The 14817-nt window shown below is 45.5% G+C and overlaps 1 protein-coding gene across 1 annotated transcript in view; it reads right to left on the reverse strand.

Moving 5' to 3' along the window:
- The window catches only part of ANO4 (anoctamin 4), a 387697-nt gene that overhangs the window by 83321 nt on the left and 289559 nt on the right, over positions 1-14817 (reverse strand). Inside the window, exons 12-14 of the mRNA XM_090041055.1 lie at positions 12911-12966; positions 10234-10355; positions 202-336 (exon numbers count right to left, since the gene is read on the reverse strand). Coding sequence (XP_089897181.1) covers positions 202-336; positions 10234-10355; positions 12911-12966 — 313 coding nt within the window. The remainder of the gene's footprint in view (positions 1-201; positions 337-10233; positions 10356-12910; positions 12967-14817) is intronic.

Here is a 14817-nt window from a genome sequence, read left to right on the forward strand (position 1 = left end):
ACTTATTGCCTACTAACATCTATACGCAGTTTTCCCTGAGAATCGAGTTGTTGTTTTTTAAGAATCAGTAGGATAAGCTGAATTTTGCAAGAAGAAATGAAACAGTTAACAGGTCAAGGCTCATGGGAGGCACCAAAGCTATTCACAACTTTAAAGTTGCATTAATTGGGTTGATTTTACCAATAAACATGCTTACTTTACCTGACTTGGCAGTGGTTCAAGGTTGTGACTCCATACAAAAAGACAAATAATCCAATGAAGGCAGCTGGGAAGAGCATTCCTGTGTACCAGCCTAACCAGGCAAAGTACAGACCAATTTTCTCACCAAAATACCGTCTGTTTAAAACACAACAGAGCAAAGTTACCTGCTAGTTTATGTATGTTTTTCTGATCACTGCTTGCTAACAGAAAATGAAGATTTTAGTTATACCTTAAGGGAGAATTTAGACCTAGGGACATTAGTTTTTAAGACCCAGCTCAAATTTAGGCTTCTTTTCAATACTAATGCATATCTAAATACTCTCAGAAAGTGTCTACATGAGATGTTTACCACACAGTAGACTAACTAGGTGTGCAGTAAACATTTTGGCATCTACACATGCATCCCTAGTCGAGTGGAGTAAACTAATTTACTTTGCAGCAGGATAGTACTTGTATTTTAAAAACTCCTCTGCAGTGCACATATAGATGTTGCCCTGGCTGGCTGGGGCATGAGGGTGCTTTAGCATGGGGCCTGCCTGCTTGCACACTGAAGGACCCTTATGCCCCAGCCAGCCCCTCCATGGCATGTTGAGGCAGGAGCATCCCCAGGCTGGCAGGCTAACCCCCAGAGTTTCCTGCCAGCTGGGTCTGCTTCAACCCAGCTCAACATTCTGCGATCCTGGGCGCACATGCAAATGGCAATACACTCCAGAATTTATGGCCCCCAGACACATGTTCAAATGGTGCACCCAGGAGCAATAAACTCTGCAGTTGGAGTTTATTGCCATTGCATTAATTGCACATGTAGATGCATCCCCACCCTGCAGAGGATTTAATAGGAACTGCTACCTGCTGACCCTTGGTACTGTATATGTAGGAAACAAAAGGCCACATTCTTCTCCTAAGTACATTCCCTTGTTACTAACTACTGAAATCAAGGCAGGTACACCAGCACAATAAATAACTGGATGCATCTCCCAGGATGTGCAATTAATGCACATGAATAAACTCCAGAGTATATTGCTGCAGAGTTTATTGGTGCACAGCACATTGAGCCCAGGTCAGAGCAGCCCTGGCTGGCAGCAGCCCACAGCTGCTCTGACCAGGTTCAATGTGCTGCAGCGGGGTTGGCTGGGGCACAAGGGTGCTTCAGCGTGGGGCTAGCTGCTAGACAGCCCCCACACTGAAGCACCCTCATGCCCCATTCAGCTGGGCAGAATCAACATGTGTGCTGCTGTGCATGAAAAAACTGCAGCGCAGGCTCGTACTTGTGTTTACAAGTATGAGCCTGCTCCAGTTTTTATTAGGTTTGTCCACCCTAACAGGGTTGCATGGGTAGGTGCACAGATGTTTACTGCAGAGCTAAGTAGGCAGCTTTGCAGTAAACATCTTGTGTAGATATGCCCAGTGGCAAGTAAATAAGACCCAGCCTGCCTACATTATTAGCTTTTATTTTTTACTTTTGAAGTGCTCTTACCAGAGTCTCTGGAAAAGTTATCTTAGGATTCTAACAGGGACCAAAAGTGAAAAGCAGTCAGGACTCTAGCGAGCACTTTTCTGTTGCACGTGATGCTAGATTGTGGAAAACTGATGAAAGATTTGATTTTTCAGCCAGTTTGTTTAAACACAAATCCAAATTACCCCCAGGAACCTCCAATATTTGAATAATTATTTTAAATAATAATTTAAACTAATCAATTAAATGTAAATAAAACAATAACATATAAAATAATTATTTTAAAATAATTTGGTATCAATCCACTGATATTTTTCTTCTTTACTTCCCTAGAACAATTATTTGGAATATTGTTTTGCAGATTTACAAACACAATAAACCTAGGACAATCCTGGAATTATCCACAGCAGGAATAGGCTGAATGCACTATCATATGTTTGATGTTCTTTTGTAGCCACAACATAATTGTTAGGTGTGGATACTGAGTATAAATCAATAAATAACTATAACAATGATAATAAGGAGCTTGAAGAGTGCTCTCCTGATTCATTTTAAAGAATGAGGAAATCTGATAATGTCATCTTTGACTTCATAAACTTTATGGTCAGTTCAACTCAAGCTGGATGTCAAGTCCATTTGGCAAGATTAGCTGATGCAGCATATGCTTATGCAAATATGGACATTTCTGATTTATCCAAGGTCAGAGGAAGCAATACCAGTTGATTTCACGATTTGAATCAATCAACTGTTTGCGGGGAAACGAAGAAATTCTGCCCACATAACCCCACCCCTATTTGCTTCTAGGCTAGAGACAATGTAAGAGAGAAGGCAACACTTAGCTAAAAATGGACTAAATCATAATTTAAAGTGTATGTTGAAGACTTTTCATACAGAGAAATATGTCTTTATTTTGACATTATTAACAGTTCCACATGTTTAGAGCAGTGGCCAGTAAACGTTCTACACTCTTTACTATCAGTTAGGTTTAGAGTGATCATTCCAAAGGCCAAATGTTGTCATATTTCTCTATAACAGGGGTTTTCTACCTTTTAAAATAAGTGCACCTCTGGCAGCATCCTTTTTAGTAAGTGTATCCCCAGGGAGGGGGGTGGTGAGTGGCTGGACACTGAGTGGTGGGGAGGTGGGTGGCGAGTGACTGGATGTGGGGCGTGGCGGGGGGGTGGTGAGTGGCCAGATGTGGAGCTGGGGTGTCTGCACTGCCCTACTTTCACCCCACCCTGGCCTTGCTCCTGTGAGGCAGCAGCATGGGGTGGCTGCACTTTGCCTGTGTCCACCCCCACGTACTACCTGGGACCTTTCAAAGTACCTCCAGGGGTATGTATACCCCCGGTTGATAACCCCTGCTCTATAAGATAACAGAGATCACAAGTCTTCTAGGTACAGAAACAGAAAAGTAACAGCAATATGGTCAATAGCAACAAGAACAGCAGGTCTGGCTGCCCAGTTTAGTAGTATATGTGCACCAGTGGCACAAGAGTTCATCTGACATTTTGGACAACAAATTGTCTGCTCCACCAAGAAACAAAAATCTGATTTTATGAGGTGACTTCAGCAAGTGCTCATCCTGGGGTGGTCGTGATGCCTCCTGCTGGCTGATAAGCCCTTCCCAACCTGGCTCCCCTTGAAGCCCTCTCCTTGTTACTTGCCTGCTGAGCCTTGAGGTTATTAATTTCAGATGAAAGGGAGGCTGCCCCTGGGCTTCCCAAGCCTGGTCTTACTCTTATAACCACAGGTGCTCATGGTTAGTGCCTTAAGGTCTAGTTCATGGGCTCCATCCTCCCCAATAACCACTCCCATGCCTCACAGGTGATCTGTTAACATATGCACTTCATGGGCTACATGCTCCCAGCCCTAGTCCTCATGCCTCCTGGGCTTCAGACCCCTTTGGCCCCACACACTGCCCTTGGACAGGCCCCAGGCACAAGACTTCCATGGAGATCCCAGTAAGTGGCAGCTCTGTGACAGCATGGGGCCAGGGTTTCTATGGAGATCACACCCAGTAATGCTAGCAGGGCACATGACTGGGCAGGAAGTTGCTCTAAGGCTGGGGCTGGGATCTTGCAGTGGTGACAGCATGATCTGGAGCTGGGGCAGAGCTATGATCTGTGGCTTGCATGCCTCTGCCCAGGGTACTTGGGCAGCAGACCGCAGCTCTGCCCCAGCTCTGGACCATGCTGTCACTGCCACAAGATCCCAGCCCCCGGCGCAGCTCCTTGTGCACACCCTGCCAGCACTGCTGGGGCTAGTCTCCATGGAAATCCTGGCTTCGCTCTGTCACAGCTCCACTGCTTCTGGGGTCTCCATGGAAACCAGGTGCAGCAACATGGGCAAGGGCTGCTGGGAAATGGAATCCACAGTGGGCCCAGCTTGGCCCATGGGCCAGACTTTGCCCACCCCTGGTCTATTCCCAGGCCTATCCATTCTGAGGCCTGCCTAGCTCCTCTTGAGCACTGGGCCACCAGCTCATGTCCCCAGGCCTGCCTATTCCAAGGGTTTCTTGGCTCCCCTCAGGCACTAAGCCCCCGGCCCCCTGTTCCCAGGCCTATCTATTTCAAGGCCTGTCTCGCCCCTCTCAGACACTGCTCACTTCACTAGCTGGGCACCCTGGCCCTCCTCTCTCTGCTGTTCCTCTCCAGGCTATGGATTTACCCACTACTGTTCTAAGGCCTTTGTCTTCCAAGGCCTGGTCTGTTCCTGGGTTTAGTGTTACTTACCCCAGCTCAGTGGTTATCAAAATCCCTGCTGCAGGCCTGATGCCAGGAGCTCCTCTCACAGTGGCACTCTCAGGGTATACTTCCTGACCAGCGCAGGCCCTGGGCTTAAGTGCTTCAAGTCTGGCTCCCTTCTAATTAGCTGACTCTCTAATCAGCCCCACTCACCACCTGTAGGCTGCTCCCCAATAGGGTGGCCACTGGTCCTGTTTTACACCAGACTATCTGTTTTTAAATGCTTTGTCCCCTGACCATTCCTGAATTGAAAAGGACTGAAAAAGTCCTGTTTTTCAGTTCATCGGTGGAAATGAGTGTCAATACATTATCCTTGTGATTCTATTGGCTGCTCCTAGAGGTAGGGCAGTGCATAGCCAGAAGAAGCAGGGTTCCTAGCCAGCCAGGGAGGGAGGGAGGAAGGTGGAGTATCCACAGGGATGGTTGCTCTACACCTGTGCAAGAAGCTGTGGCTGTAGTGCATGTACAGGCACAGTGAAAGCAGAGGTGCTTTTGTATGCCTGAGCTCCCTGACCCTGGGCTGGGCATGTGTGGGTGGGTCCAGGCCCTGGAGGCAGCTGAGCTGCCAGGGATGGGCAGTTAGTCTTCACACACACTCCCCTGTACTGCCTTGGCACAAGGTAACAGCTTTGAGAGCAGGCAGGTGAAGCACTGCATTTATCTGCTGGAATGCTGGTGGGACTGGAAATAGGCTCTTGTCACGGAACAGTGCAGTGAGTCCCTGGGGTGTCCTGCTGAGTGGGAAGTGGGGAAGGGGAGCTTTGGGCAGAGGGGCCTCTGGGATCCTGGGCATATGGGCCAGCTCATTAAGTCCTTATTTCCCCTCCAGGACAGGCAAACCTGTCTCCTGGGGAAGGAAGGGAAGGTCCCACCAGGAAGATGGCTGCAAAGCCCACCAATCCCACTCAGCTCACCTCTGAGCAGAATGTGGTCAGGGCAGATTCACAGATGCCCACTGTTTGTGCTGAATGCTGATACTGGAGCAGGTGAGGTCCCTGTCCAGTGTGTGCCCGTGGCTCCCAAGTGGAGCTGGACTGGAGTGAGACCAGATCCCAGTGGGGGGAGGGTGTGCTGAACTATCTGCAAAGAATGGCAGAGCTATAAGATATATGAAACCACAATGCAGGGGAAGCAAGGTGAGGCTGCCTGCTGGCTGAACTGCAGAGGCTCACAAAATTGCTGCTGATCCTAGCACTTGCTCTCCCTTGTTTCACAGAGTGCCACACATTCATTGGAGTGGGGCTCATGGACCCAATAGCAGTCTTTTTGTGGTCTTTTTGTGGTGGTCCCACCCCTTGCTGTTGATTGGCCAACGGACTCAGTGCCCCCACCCCTCACTGGTGATTGGTAGAGGAGGCAGTGGCCCTGCTCCTCATTGCTGATTGGCTGAGGGGGGCAGTAGTCCCACCCCTCACTGAGGGGATGTCCTGTATTGTGGGGATGCAACAGAGGCCACCCTACTCCCCAAGCCGTCTCTCATCTTAAAGTGACAGGAGTATACCAAATGCCCTGTCACAATGACACACAGCAAAGTTTACACAACCTATTTTTATCCACGCATATAATTCAAAGTTTGGGTACTAAGTATTAAATGCAAAATCTTTATGTGATAATTTTTCTATCATTCTGGTTCTTCCCACACTCAAGGAGGTATTCTCATTTAGTACCATTAGCTGGAAACCATACCTAACAAACTTCACTGCTTTCGCTCACTTTAGCCTCTGTAGCTGGCAGCTGTAAAATACATGGCTCCTCTTATGATCAGATACCAGGCAAACAGTTGCTTCTGAAACCTATCCTGATACCAGTTTCAATCTAGTAAAAAATTGCAAGTGAAATAGATACAAGAGCCAGCAACTTGAACTTCTCAAGGGTAAGAACGAAACTCCTGAGACGAGCTGTGATCCACCCCATCTTTTATTGTACTGCTATTGCTTTGATATATATTGATTTGGATGAGTAGCTTCAGCCTTGTCTCACATGTTTTTCTCTCTTCCTGTATTGCTATATAACGGCACACAAACAACAGGAGGAAAGATGCACCATCTAAGACAAAGTTATCGTGTATCAAGAGCTTAATTCTACAGCACCTCTTTGTGCCTAAGGGGCACTTACATAGCCACTTCATTATAATTTTTGGCACTTATACACAATCCTGTGGCAGAACAGGATGTTTCTATATGCATACCTCTGGGAAGTAAAATAACAGAGATGGTAGAAGCTTTGATCTTTTAGCCCAGGAGCCTAGCAATTAGGACGAGTCCTAGGAGTGAGAGACTTGGCTTCTAGGCTCCCTCACCCACAGAGCATTTGAACCCGTGTCTTCTACTTCCCAGAAAAGGGTTCAAACCATGAGGCCAGGGCCAGACACTGCTCAGAGCACTGTTCTTGAAATGATTCTTGGGATAGAATGGGCACAAAACAATCTACCCCACTGGGGCCATGGCTAGAATCCAGGGCACCCTCCCTCCATCTGCTTTCTTCTCTTCCCTCTTGCCCCACATATCTTCCCCTCCTGACTACCCAAAGGGCCACCCTCAAGAAGAGGCTTAGTGGTCATAGCACTTCAGTGATCCTTTTCTGCTGCCCTTACTCCATGGAAAAATTTCAGTCAGCTATGGATAAGGGCCAGCAGCTAGCTTGATACACTTCTACATCATGTGCTACTCAGGTAGTTACAGATACTCATATGAGCTTTGTACCCAGCCCACTGCCCTTATTTCCTCCTTCTCCTGTGGAACTGCACACTGACTCCTGACTTTGTACTTTTGCCCTCTGGTGTTTACATTTCTCTGACTTGATTGCTTTTCTTTCCTTCTCAACCTGGAGGGACGTGGGCAGTGGGATTCCGCAGGGCTGGGTCCTCGGGCCCGCACTGTTCAACATCTTCATCAGTGATTTGGATGAGGGGGTAAAAAGCATCCTGTTCAAATTTGCTGATGACACTAAGATGTGGGGGGACGTGGAAACATTGGAAGGATGCAACAGGCTACAATCAGACCTAGAAAGGTTACAAGGGTGGGCGGACGAGAATAGGATGGGTTTCAACACAGACAAGTGCAAGGTGATGCACCTCGGGAGGAACAACCGGCACCATACCTACAGGTTGGGGAACTCCCCTCTTGTCAGCACGGAGGCGGAAAGGGATCTGGGGGTCATCATTGACTCCAAGATGAACATGGGCCGGCAGTGTGGAGAGGCAGTAAGGAAGGCCAACCGCACCTTGGCATGCATCCACAGATGCATCTCGAGCAGGTCCAAAGAGGTGATCCTCCCCCTCTATGCGGCACTGGTCAGGCCGCAGCTGGAGTACTGCATCCAGTTCAGGGCGCCACACTTCAAGAGGGATGTGGACAGCATGGAGAGGGTCCAGAGGAGGGCCACTCGTATGATCAGGGGACAACAGGGCAGGCCCTATGAGGAGAAGCTACGGGACCTGAACCTGTTCAGCCTCCAAAAGAGAAGGCTGAGGCGGGATCTTGTGGCCTGTTATAAACTAGTCAGGGGGGATCAGCAGGCACTGGGGGAGTCACTGTTCCCCTGAGCACTGCCAGGAGTGACCAGGAATAATGGTCACAAGCTGGCAGAGGGTAAGTTTAGGTTAGATATCAGGAGGCACTACTTCGCAGTCAGTGCGGCTAGGGTCTGGAACCAACTTCCAAGAGAAGTGGTGCAGGCTCCTACCCTGGGGGTGTTTAAGAGGAGGTTGGATGAACATCTTGCTGGGGTCATTTGACCCCAGTACTCTTTCCTGCCATGGCAGAGGGTCGGACTAGATGATCTGCTCAGGTCCCTTCCAACCCTAAAAACTATGAAACTATGAAACTTTCAAAATAACCTTTGAAAAAACGTTGAGCATCTCTGCTAGGAAGAGGAGCCTAATGAGTTAATGACTCCATATATTACGCCCAGTTTACAAAAGGAACCCTGTGCTAAGGTCTAGATGTAATTATGTGCCTATCTTGGTCTGCTTTTTTTCCACATCTGCATAGATAAATGGCCATTTCGATATCTAATGAGCCATTTACACACACACACACACACACATATTAAAGGAAACTGCTGGATCCAACCTTCCTCAAACTTTGGAGGTGCTGCAATATGTATTTGAATTCAGCAGCTCAGCAGGGAGATTCCTAGTTAATGACACTTTCACAATATTGGCTCAATAGCACCACCACAAATGCAAACTGCTGCCAGAGACTGATAGTCTCAACTTGAACAGTACTCTAGAAATAATAACTAGATTTTTGGGAAAGAGAGAAACAACCTATATTGGGACACTACTGTTTTTTCTTGTACTAAGTGTTTTTTTAAAAAAATACAAAAATAAAGACTGATCCAAAGCAATGATGATTCCACCAATAAACTAGTGATAGCCTAAGTATAATAAAAATAAATAAATTTCCCTGTTGTAGACAAGTCCAAAAGACTCAGAAAGATTAATCCCAGTTAACACATGAACTAAAACAAGAATAGTACTCTGCTTTATTTTGGTTTCAGGCACATTTTTTTTAAAACTGACTTGAGTAAAGCCCTTTTATGGTATTCCTCTGTGCACATTGTTTCCTAAAAAAACATGAATCTTCTGCTTTAAGAAATTAATGAGCTTTATGTAGCTTTAAAGAACATCACCCTGAGTCTCCTGGGAATCATTTACAAATCTTTCTATTTAGAAATGGTTTTAAAAATCAATACAAGAAATAGGATCCTATCACTGCCTTGAAAAGGACAAATAAATAAATGGAATAAATTAGCCGCCCTTTGCAGTCTATCAGTGTGCATACCTACATATTCTGTAACTTCTTAAATAAAGATTTTATTTATAGACTCTGTAACCTCATCCTGTGCTCTTCATAAAGGAAGACTTTCACTAAGGCCCACTGAGAATACTGTCAGTGTCAGAAATGAAGGATCTGTCTTTGTATGGGCACAAAGAAAGTATAAATGTTCTCTTCCAGACTGTGTATCCATTTGAAAACTGTCAGAAATGCTTCTTAGAACTTTTGAGATGAGCTTTGGCTTTCCAGTTTTATTTGTGAGCCAATTTAAACTAATTTTACTTACATGTGCATGGAAGGAATGAACTCTGAATTGACCTTCCATTATTATCAGCATGGAACAAGAGAACAATCACTCCATGTCATTGATCCATCTTTGTTAGTGCCCCCAAGGAAGCTACTCTGCTCTGGCAAAAAATATTTGGCAGTTTTATGGGTGCAGTCAAGGGGCTGTATGTCTCCTGCAGTGGGGAGTTTGTACAGCTGCATTAATTTATCCCAACAAATTCTGTGATTGCTGATGGACACTTAAAGGACAATCTCGCCAATAGCATCAGGACTCTTATTGAAGCCATGCTGTGAGGTGAAGAAGGACCCAGCACAACTCTTAGCCCTCTGTTCACATCTTCAGTCTCCAGAGATCTGGGGGATCCTTTCCTCAGAACTGACCCGGAAAGAGGGACAACTAGAAAAGGAGGGACAGTAACACCAAGGAATCATTGTCTTCTTCCTTTTGCACTCTTCTAAAATCTCTTTCAGCAGAGGTTTTAATAGTTGGCAGGAAACTCTGCAAGAGACATTTCAAGTATTTTGCTCCTTTGTACCTTCTGGTACAAGTCTGACAATAGGTAGGGGCAATTATAGCCCTAAACTCCAGTTCTGCTGTACAGTGGGCTAACGTCGCTAATCACCAACTGACAGGAGGCCTGCACCTGTGTCAGAGACATCAGCTGTGTCCTTCCATATTTTTGTTTGGCTTTCCCATGACCTCCTCTTGCCCCCTTGATCCAGGCAAACAAAGAGGTATTTTAAAAACAAAAAGTTTTACCGTACAAGATCCAATGGCTGGTATTTATACCACACACCCCAGGAGGCCCAGCACTCATAAAGCAGATGTCTGTGGTTTTCTGCTCCATGGGTTCTTATGGAATTTTTACTTCTGTAACTTCCCTAAAATACAAGTGTAAACATTGATTAGAAAAAAGAAAAGAAAAAACAAACAAACAAAACAAACAAACAGTAGTTACCAAGAACTCTTTTTAAACTAGTAATGTATGGACTGAACAGCTCCCACGAAATCTAACGTTAAAGAGACTCTTTCCTATAGCATTGTTGAATTCTTTCACTTCGTAACCGGCATTGTTCATATCAGCGGTCCTGAACCTGAAGGTGGTAGACAGATCTCAATGAGACTACTTCAACAAACTACTTTGGTCAAGAAATGATGATTCATAAGAACGGAAACTGCTTGTGATCAATCTTTTTTATTTTTATTTTTGGTTTAATTTTCTATAAATCTTTGGACATTTTGCAGGGAAAGAAGTTCTACAAGCAAAAACATTTCCCATTTTGGCATTTCAATTTGGAAAAGGTAGGGGCTTTTTTGTCAGAATAACTTTTCTGACTTTACCTTACATGGTATTATGAGAAATAATCCATTCAAACATGTAAGATGGTTACCACTAGCAACAGCTCTTAAGGAAGTTGTTCATATTGAGAGATTTCATAGATTTCATAGACATTAGGGCTGGAAGGGACCTTGGGAGATCATGGAGTCCAGCCCCCTGCCCAAAGGGCAAGAAGTCAGCTGGGGTCATAGGATCCCAGCAAAATAAGCATCCAATTTACTCTTGAAGGTGTTCAATGTAGGTGCTTGAACCACCTCCGCTGGCAGACTGTTCCAGACCTTGGGGGCTCGGACAGTAAAGAAATTCTTCCTTATGTCCAGCCTGAAATGGTCTTGCAGGAGTTTGTGACCGTTCGACCTCGTCATCCCTTGGGGCGCTCTGGTGAACAGACGTTCCCCCAGATATGGGTACTGGAATTGTTCCAAGTGGAGAGATTGTGAAGATAGCAAAAAACTTGGGATACTGAGGAAGATATTCTTTTCCCCCTTTTGGTACAAATGTTAAATGGTCATTTTACTCACTAACGTACTATTGAAAAGCACTTATGTGCTATCAAGGTTTAGAAGAGCTTGTATAAAATAGAAGTGTGGTGTGCATAATGCTGTTTTTAAAGACTTTATTAAGTCAATGGGAGAAGGTCTCAAACTTTCAAATAATTTTTTTGGGGGGGGATCTTCAACATATAGCAGCTTCCAAAGTCCTGCTTTGAAGATCCTGCTGCTGACAAGGTGCTGGCTCCTACTTGCCTTCATTTGCTAAACAGCATTAATTCTTTCTCAGCTAGAGGAAGACATTATACATAAACTGGTTTAAGTGATCAGAAACTGGTTGAAATTTGTAACAGAACAGAAGTTCAGTGCACATAAACCAGTTTCAAAATGGCTAAAAATGGTTAAAGATTGAGCTGGAGCCTCCGTTCTGTAGCCCTGGTCCTGCTACACCTCTGCCACTGGGGATCAACCCACATGGGGGGGATCCCCACACCTCAACAGGGCTTCCCCCACCCTGGGAAGAGTCCCCCAAACCCTGCCAAAGGGGGAATTCCCCCCTCCCACCTCTCAGCATGGCCCAGCACTGGCTTAGCTCCACTCCCACAGATGCAGGAGGAACAGTCCTTCCAGTCTGGGGCCAAGCTGGCTCTTAGCATTAGCCCACATGGGGGGTGGGATCCCTGAGCCTCAGCAGGTGTTCCCCCACCCTGGGCAGGGTCCTTGGACCCTTGATGCTGGTGCAAAGTGGAGGTTCCCCCCTCCCACCTCTCAGCATGATCTGGCACCTGCTTAGCCCCGCCCCTTTGGGTGCAGAGAGACCAGCCCCCCCAGCCCAGGACCAACATGGCGCCAGACTGTGCTGAGGGGTGGGAGAGGGGTGGGCTGATGTGAGGCACTGTCTTGACTCAGGCTGGAAGTACTGTTCCCCCCCAACCCCTCCTTACACGTATGGGGGTGGAGCTAAGCTGGCATCAGACCATGCTGAGGGATAGGAGGGGGGAACTTCCCCTCTGGCAGGGGATCAAGGGACCCTGCCTGGGCTTGGAGAACCTCTGCTGAGGCATTGGGATCCCTCCACATGGGTTGACGCCTGGCACTGACTGAGCCTTGGGCTGGAGGGACTGTTCCCCGCTTTGTGGGGACAGCAGGAGTTTGGAGAGCGTGTGCTAGGCAGCCAATCAGGGACGGGCACTGCTGGCTGCATTTGGGTGCCTTTAGTAGTAGCGGCAGGCTGGGAGGTGTGGTCTAGCCTGGCCTGGGCCACTGCTGGCATCTGGCTGCCTTTCTGGATTCAAAAGTGAATTCAGTTCACTTTATTATCAGTTCATTCTACACAGCTTAGAGAAACCAGCAAAGATTGCATTGCCTCAGGCTTTTTGGTTGTCTCTACTTAGCCTTACTGTTGCATTTCCTTAAAACAGTTCATGTAATTGCTCAATTTTCTTTTCAGTCATCAGTGAGAGTTAGGAGTAACTCAGCGCTGAAGCCAATGGCAATATAGTAGTTGAAAATTAGCTTAAGCTGAGAAACAAGCAAAAAGACTAATGTTAATTATTATTTAAAAGTAAGTACAAGCCACCAAAAAAAACCAAAGGTGAGAAAGTACCTCATGAAGAGGAAATGCAGCTTCATAGGAGCCATTACTAAGCAATCGATTCAGACCTAAAAATAAAAAAAAATCATTTAACTATAAGAGGATTTTCTTCCTTGTATTATTATTAGGCTAACCATGTTGTCATGATAAGGTTGTTTAAGTGAAATTCATAGTGCATGGACAACAAAAAGTGTAAGTAACAGGAGATTTTTATGGGTTTGAAATTACCATGATGTAACACAAGTAAAGGACAAAAATAACAATCCTGGATTTGCTAATGTACTTCACAATGTACAACTAGTTATGAATTGACTTTAGATTCATATGCCAAATTCATCCTCGGTTTAACTGCAGTGAAGTCAATAAAGCCATACCAACCACACTGAAGTTAATCTCACAAATTTTCATCTTATAATTAAAAACTAAAACTTTGGGGAAGAAATAGCTGGAAACTGCATTTATATAAGATGAAACATTTCTTGACAGCCTAGAAATTTCAGAAAAAGCCTTTTGTACCACAGTCTTGCAAAACAGCACAAAGCCTCAATTCCCATATGAAAATAACATTGTTACATCTCTTTGGTTTAATGCTCTTGAAAGCTGCTAGACTGACAGCCCTGGTGACTGAAGCCATCTATTGATAGAACAGGAACAAGACAGATTGTAGCAGTGTAAGGCCAAACAATATACCCTCAACCAAAGGGACACTACTAAGTGTCAAAAGGTAGTTTGTCCCCTTCCCTACCCATTCAGGTTTTGGCCCCTCCACTGAGACTGACAGGAGAAGTCACTCGTACCAGATTTAGTGTGTAAACTTGGCCACCTGGAAACATACTAGAAAACCATTGCATAGCTACCAGAAAATTAGTAGTTAAATCTGGTCAATAGTAACCTAGGGATTTCAGACAAAAGACTCTAAACTCCATTCCTAATGAGGGAAATTTAAGAGTTTTAGGGATACACCAATGAAAAGAGGTTTAATTTGTCATAAATATCTTTTACATTGGCAGGAAATCCTATGAGTCAAATCTCAGCTCCTGATGTGTCTATTGCATGAAATGTAGAGCTTCATATCCTGGTGTGGCCCCTCCCAGCCCAGAGTCTATGTGGAAGATAGTTTGGTAATACAGGGATATAGCCTGCAAAATTACATGCTTGGAAAGAGGCAGATGGGAGGACGACTGCATGAAGCACATGCCAACTTCTACCAACTCTCATTGCTCAGGGGTAGAATCTATTATTCCAGTCTGGGTGTGATAATGACAGCAAGGCGGCAATGAGAATACCTGGTGTCTTTCTAATTCTAGAAGAAGAAAGATAAAAGTTACCCTCTGGCTTGATAACAGCTGGGGGGAGTGAATGGACTGTCTCCAATTAATAGTTAGGAAATAGAGTGCTCAGCCAGGTGCACCGGAATAAAGAACATTTTTCTACTTGACAATCAGATAACCAACACCCATGCAGAGACACTGTTCTTGAAAAGGAAATGTTGGAAAACTCAGTCCCAGTCTTCCTCTCCCTCTCCCTCTCCCACTATGGAGTTTAAACAGTTGGTGACAGTAACCTCTGTGATCTCAGCATGGGAAGAGGGTACAAGAGATTCAGGTTGGAATTCAACATCCCTCTAACAGGTCCATTATCAAGGTCTAACTCTAATGAGCAAACTTTCTTTTTGCAATGGGCCAACACCTCTATCCAGTGTCATCAATCTTGTTTACCTTATATCAGACTCTCCTACTACAAAAGTAGATTTTCTGGGGTAACACACAGATCCATTCATGGAAAAGCAGCCTGATATTCCACTGCAATTCCTTTGAAATGATTGTGCATGTCAATAAAACGCACAGCCCTAGGAATGTGCAGGGTCTGACCCCAGCAAGGAGTCAGAAGCAGAACACCATACTCCTACAAACAACAAG

The sequence above is a fragment of the Crocodylus siamensis genome, chromosome 4 (assembly GCF_052110815.1).
Source record: "Crocodylus siamensis isolate JL-2025a chromosome 4, ASM5211081v1, whole genome shotgun sequence".
Taxonomy (NCBI): domain Eukaryota; kingdom Metazoa; phylum Chordata; order Crocodylia; family Crocodylidae; genus Crocodylus; species Crocodylus siamensis.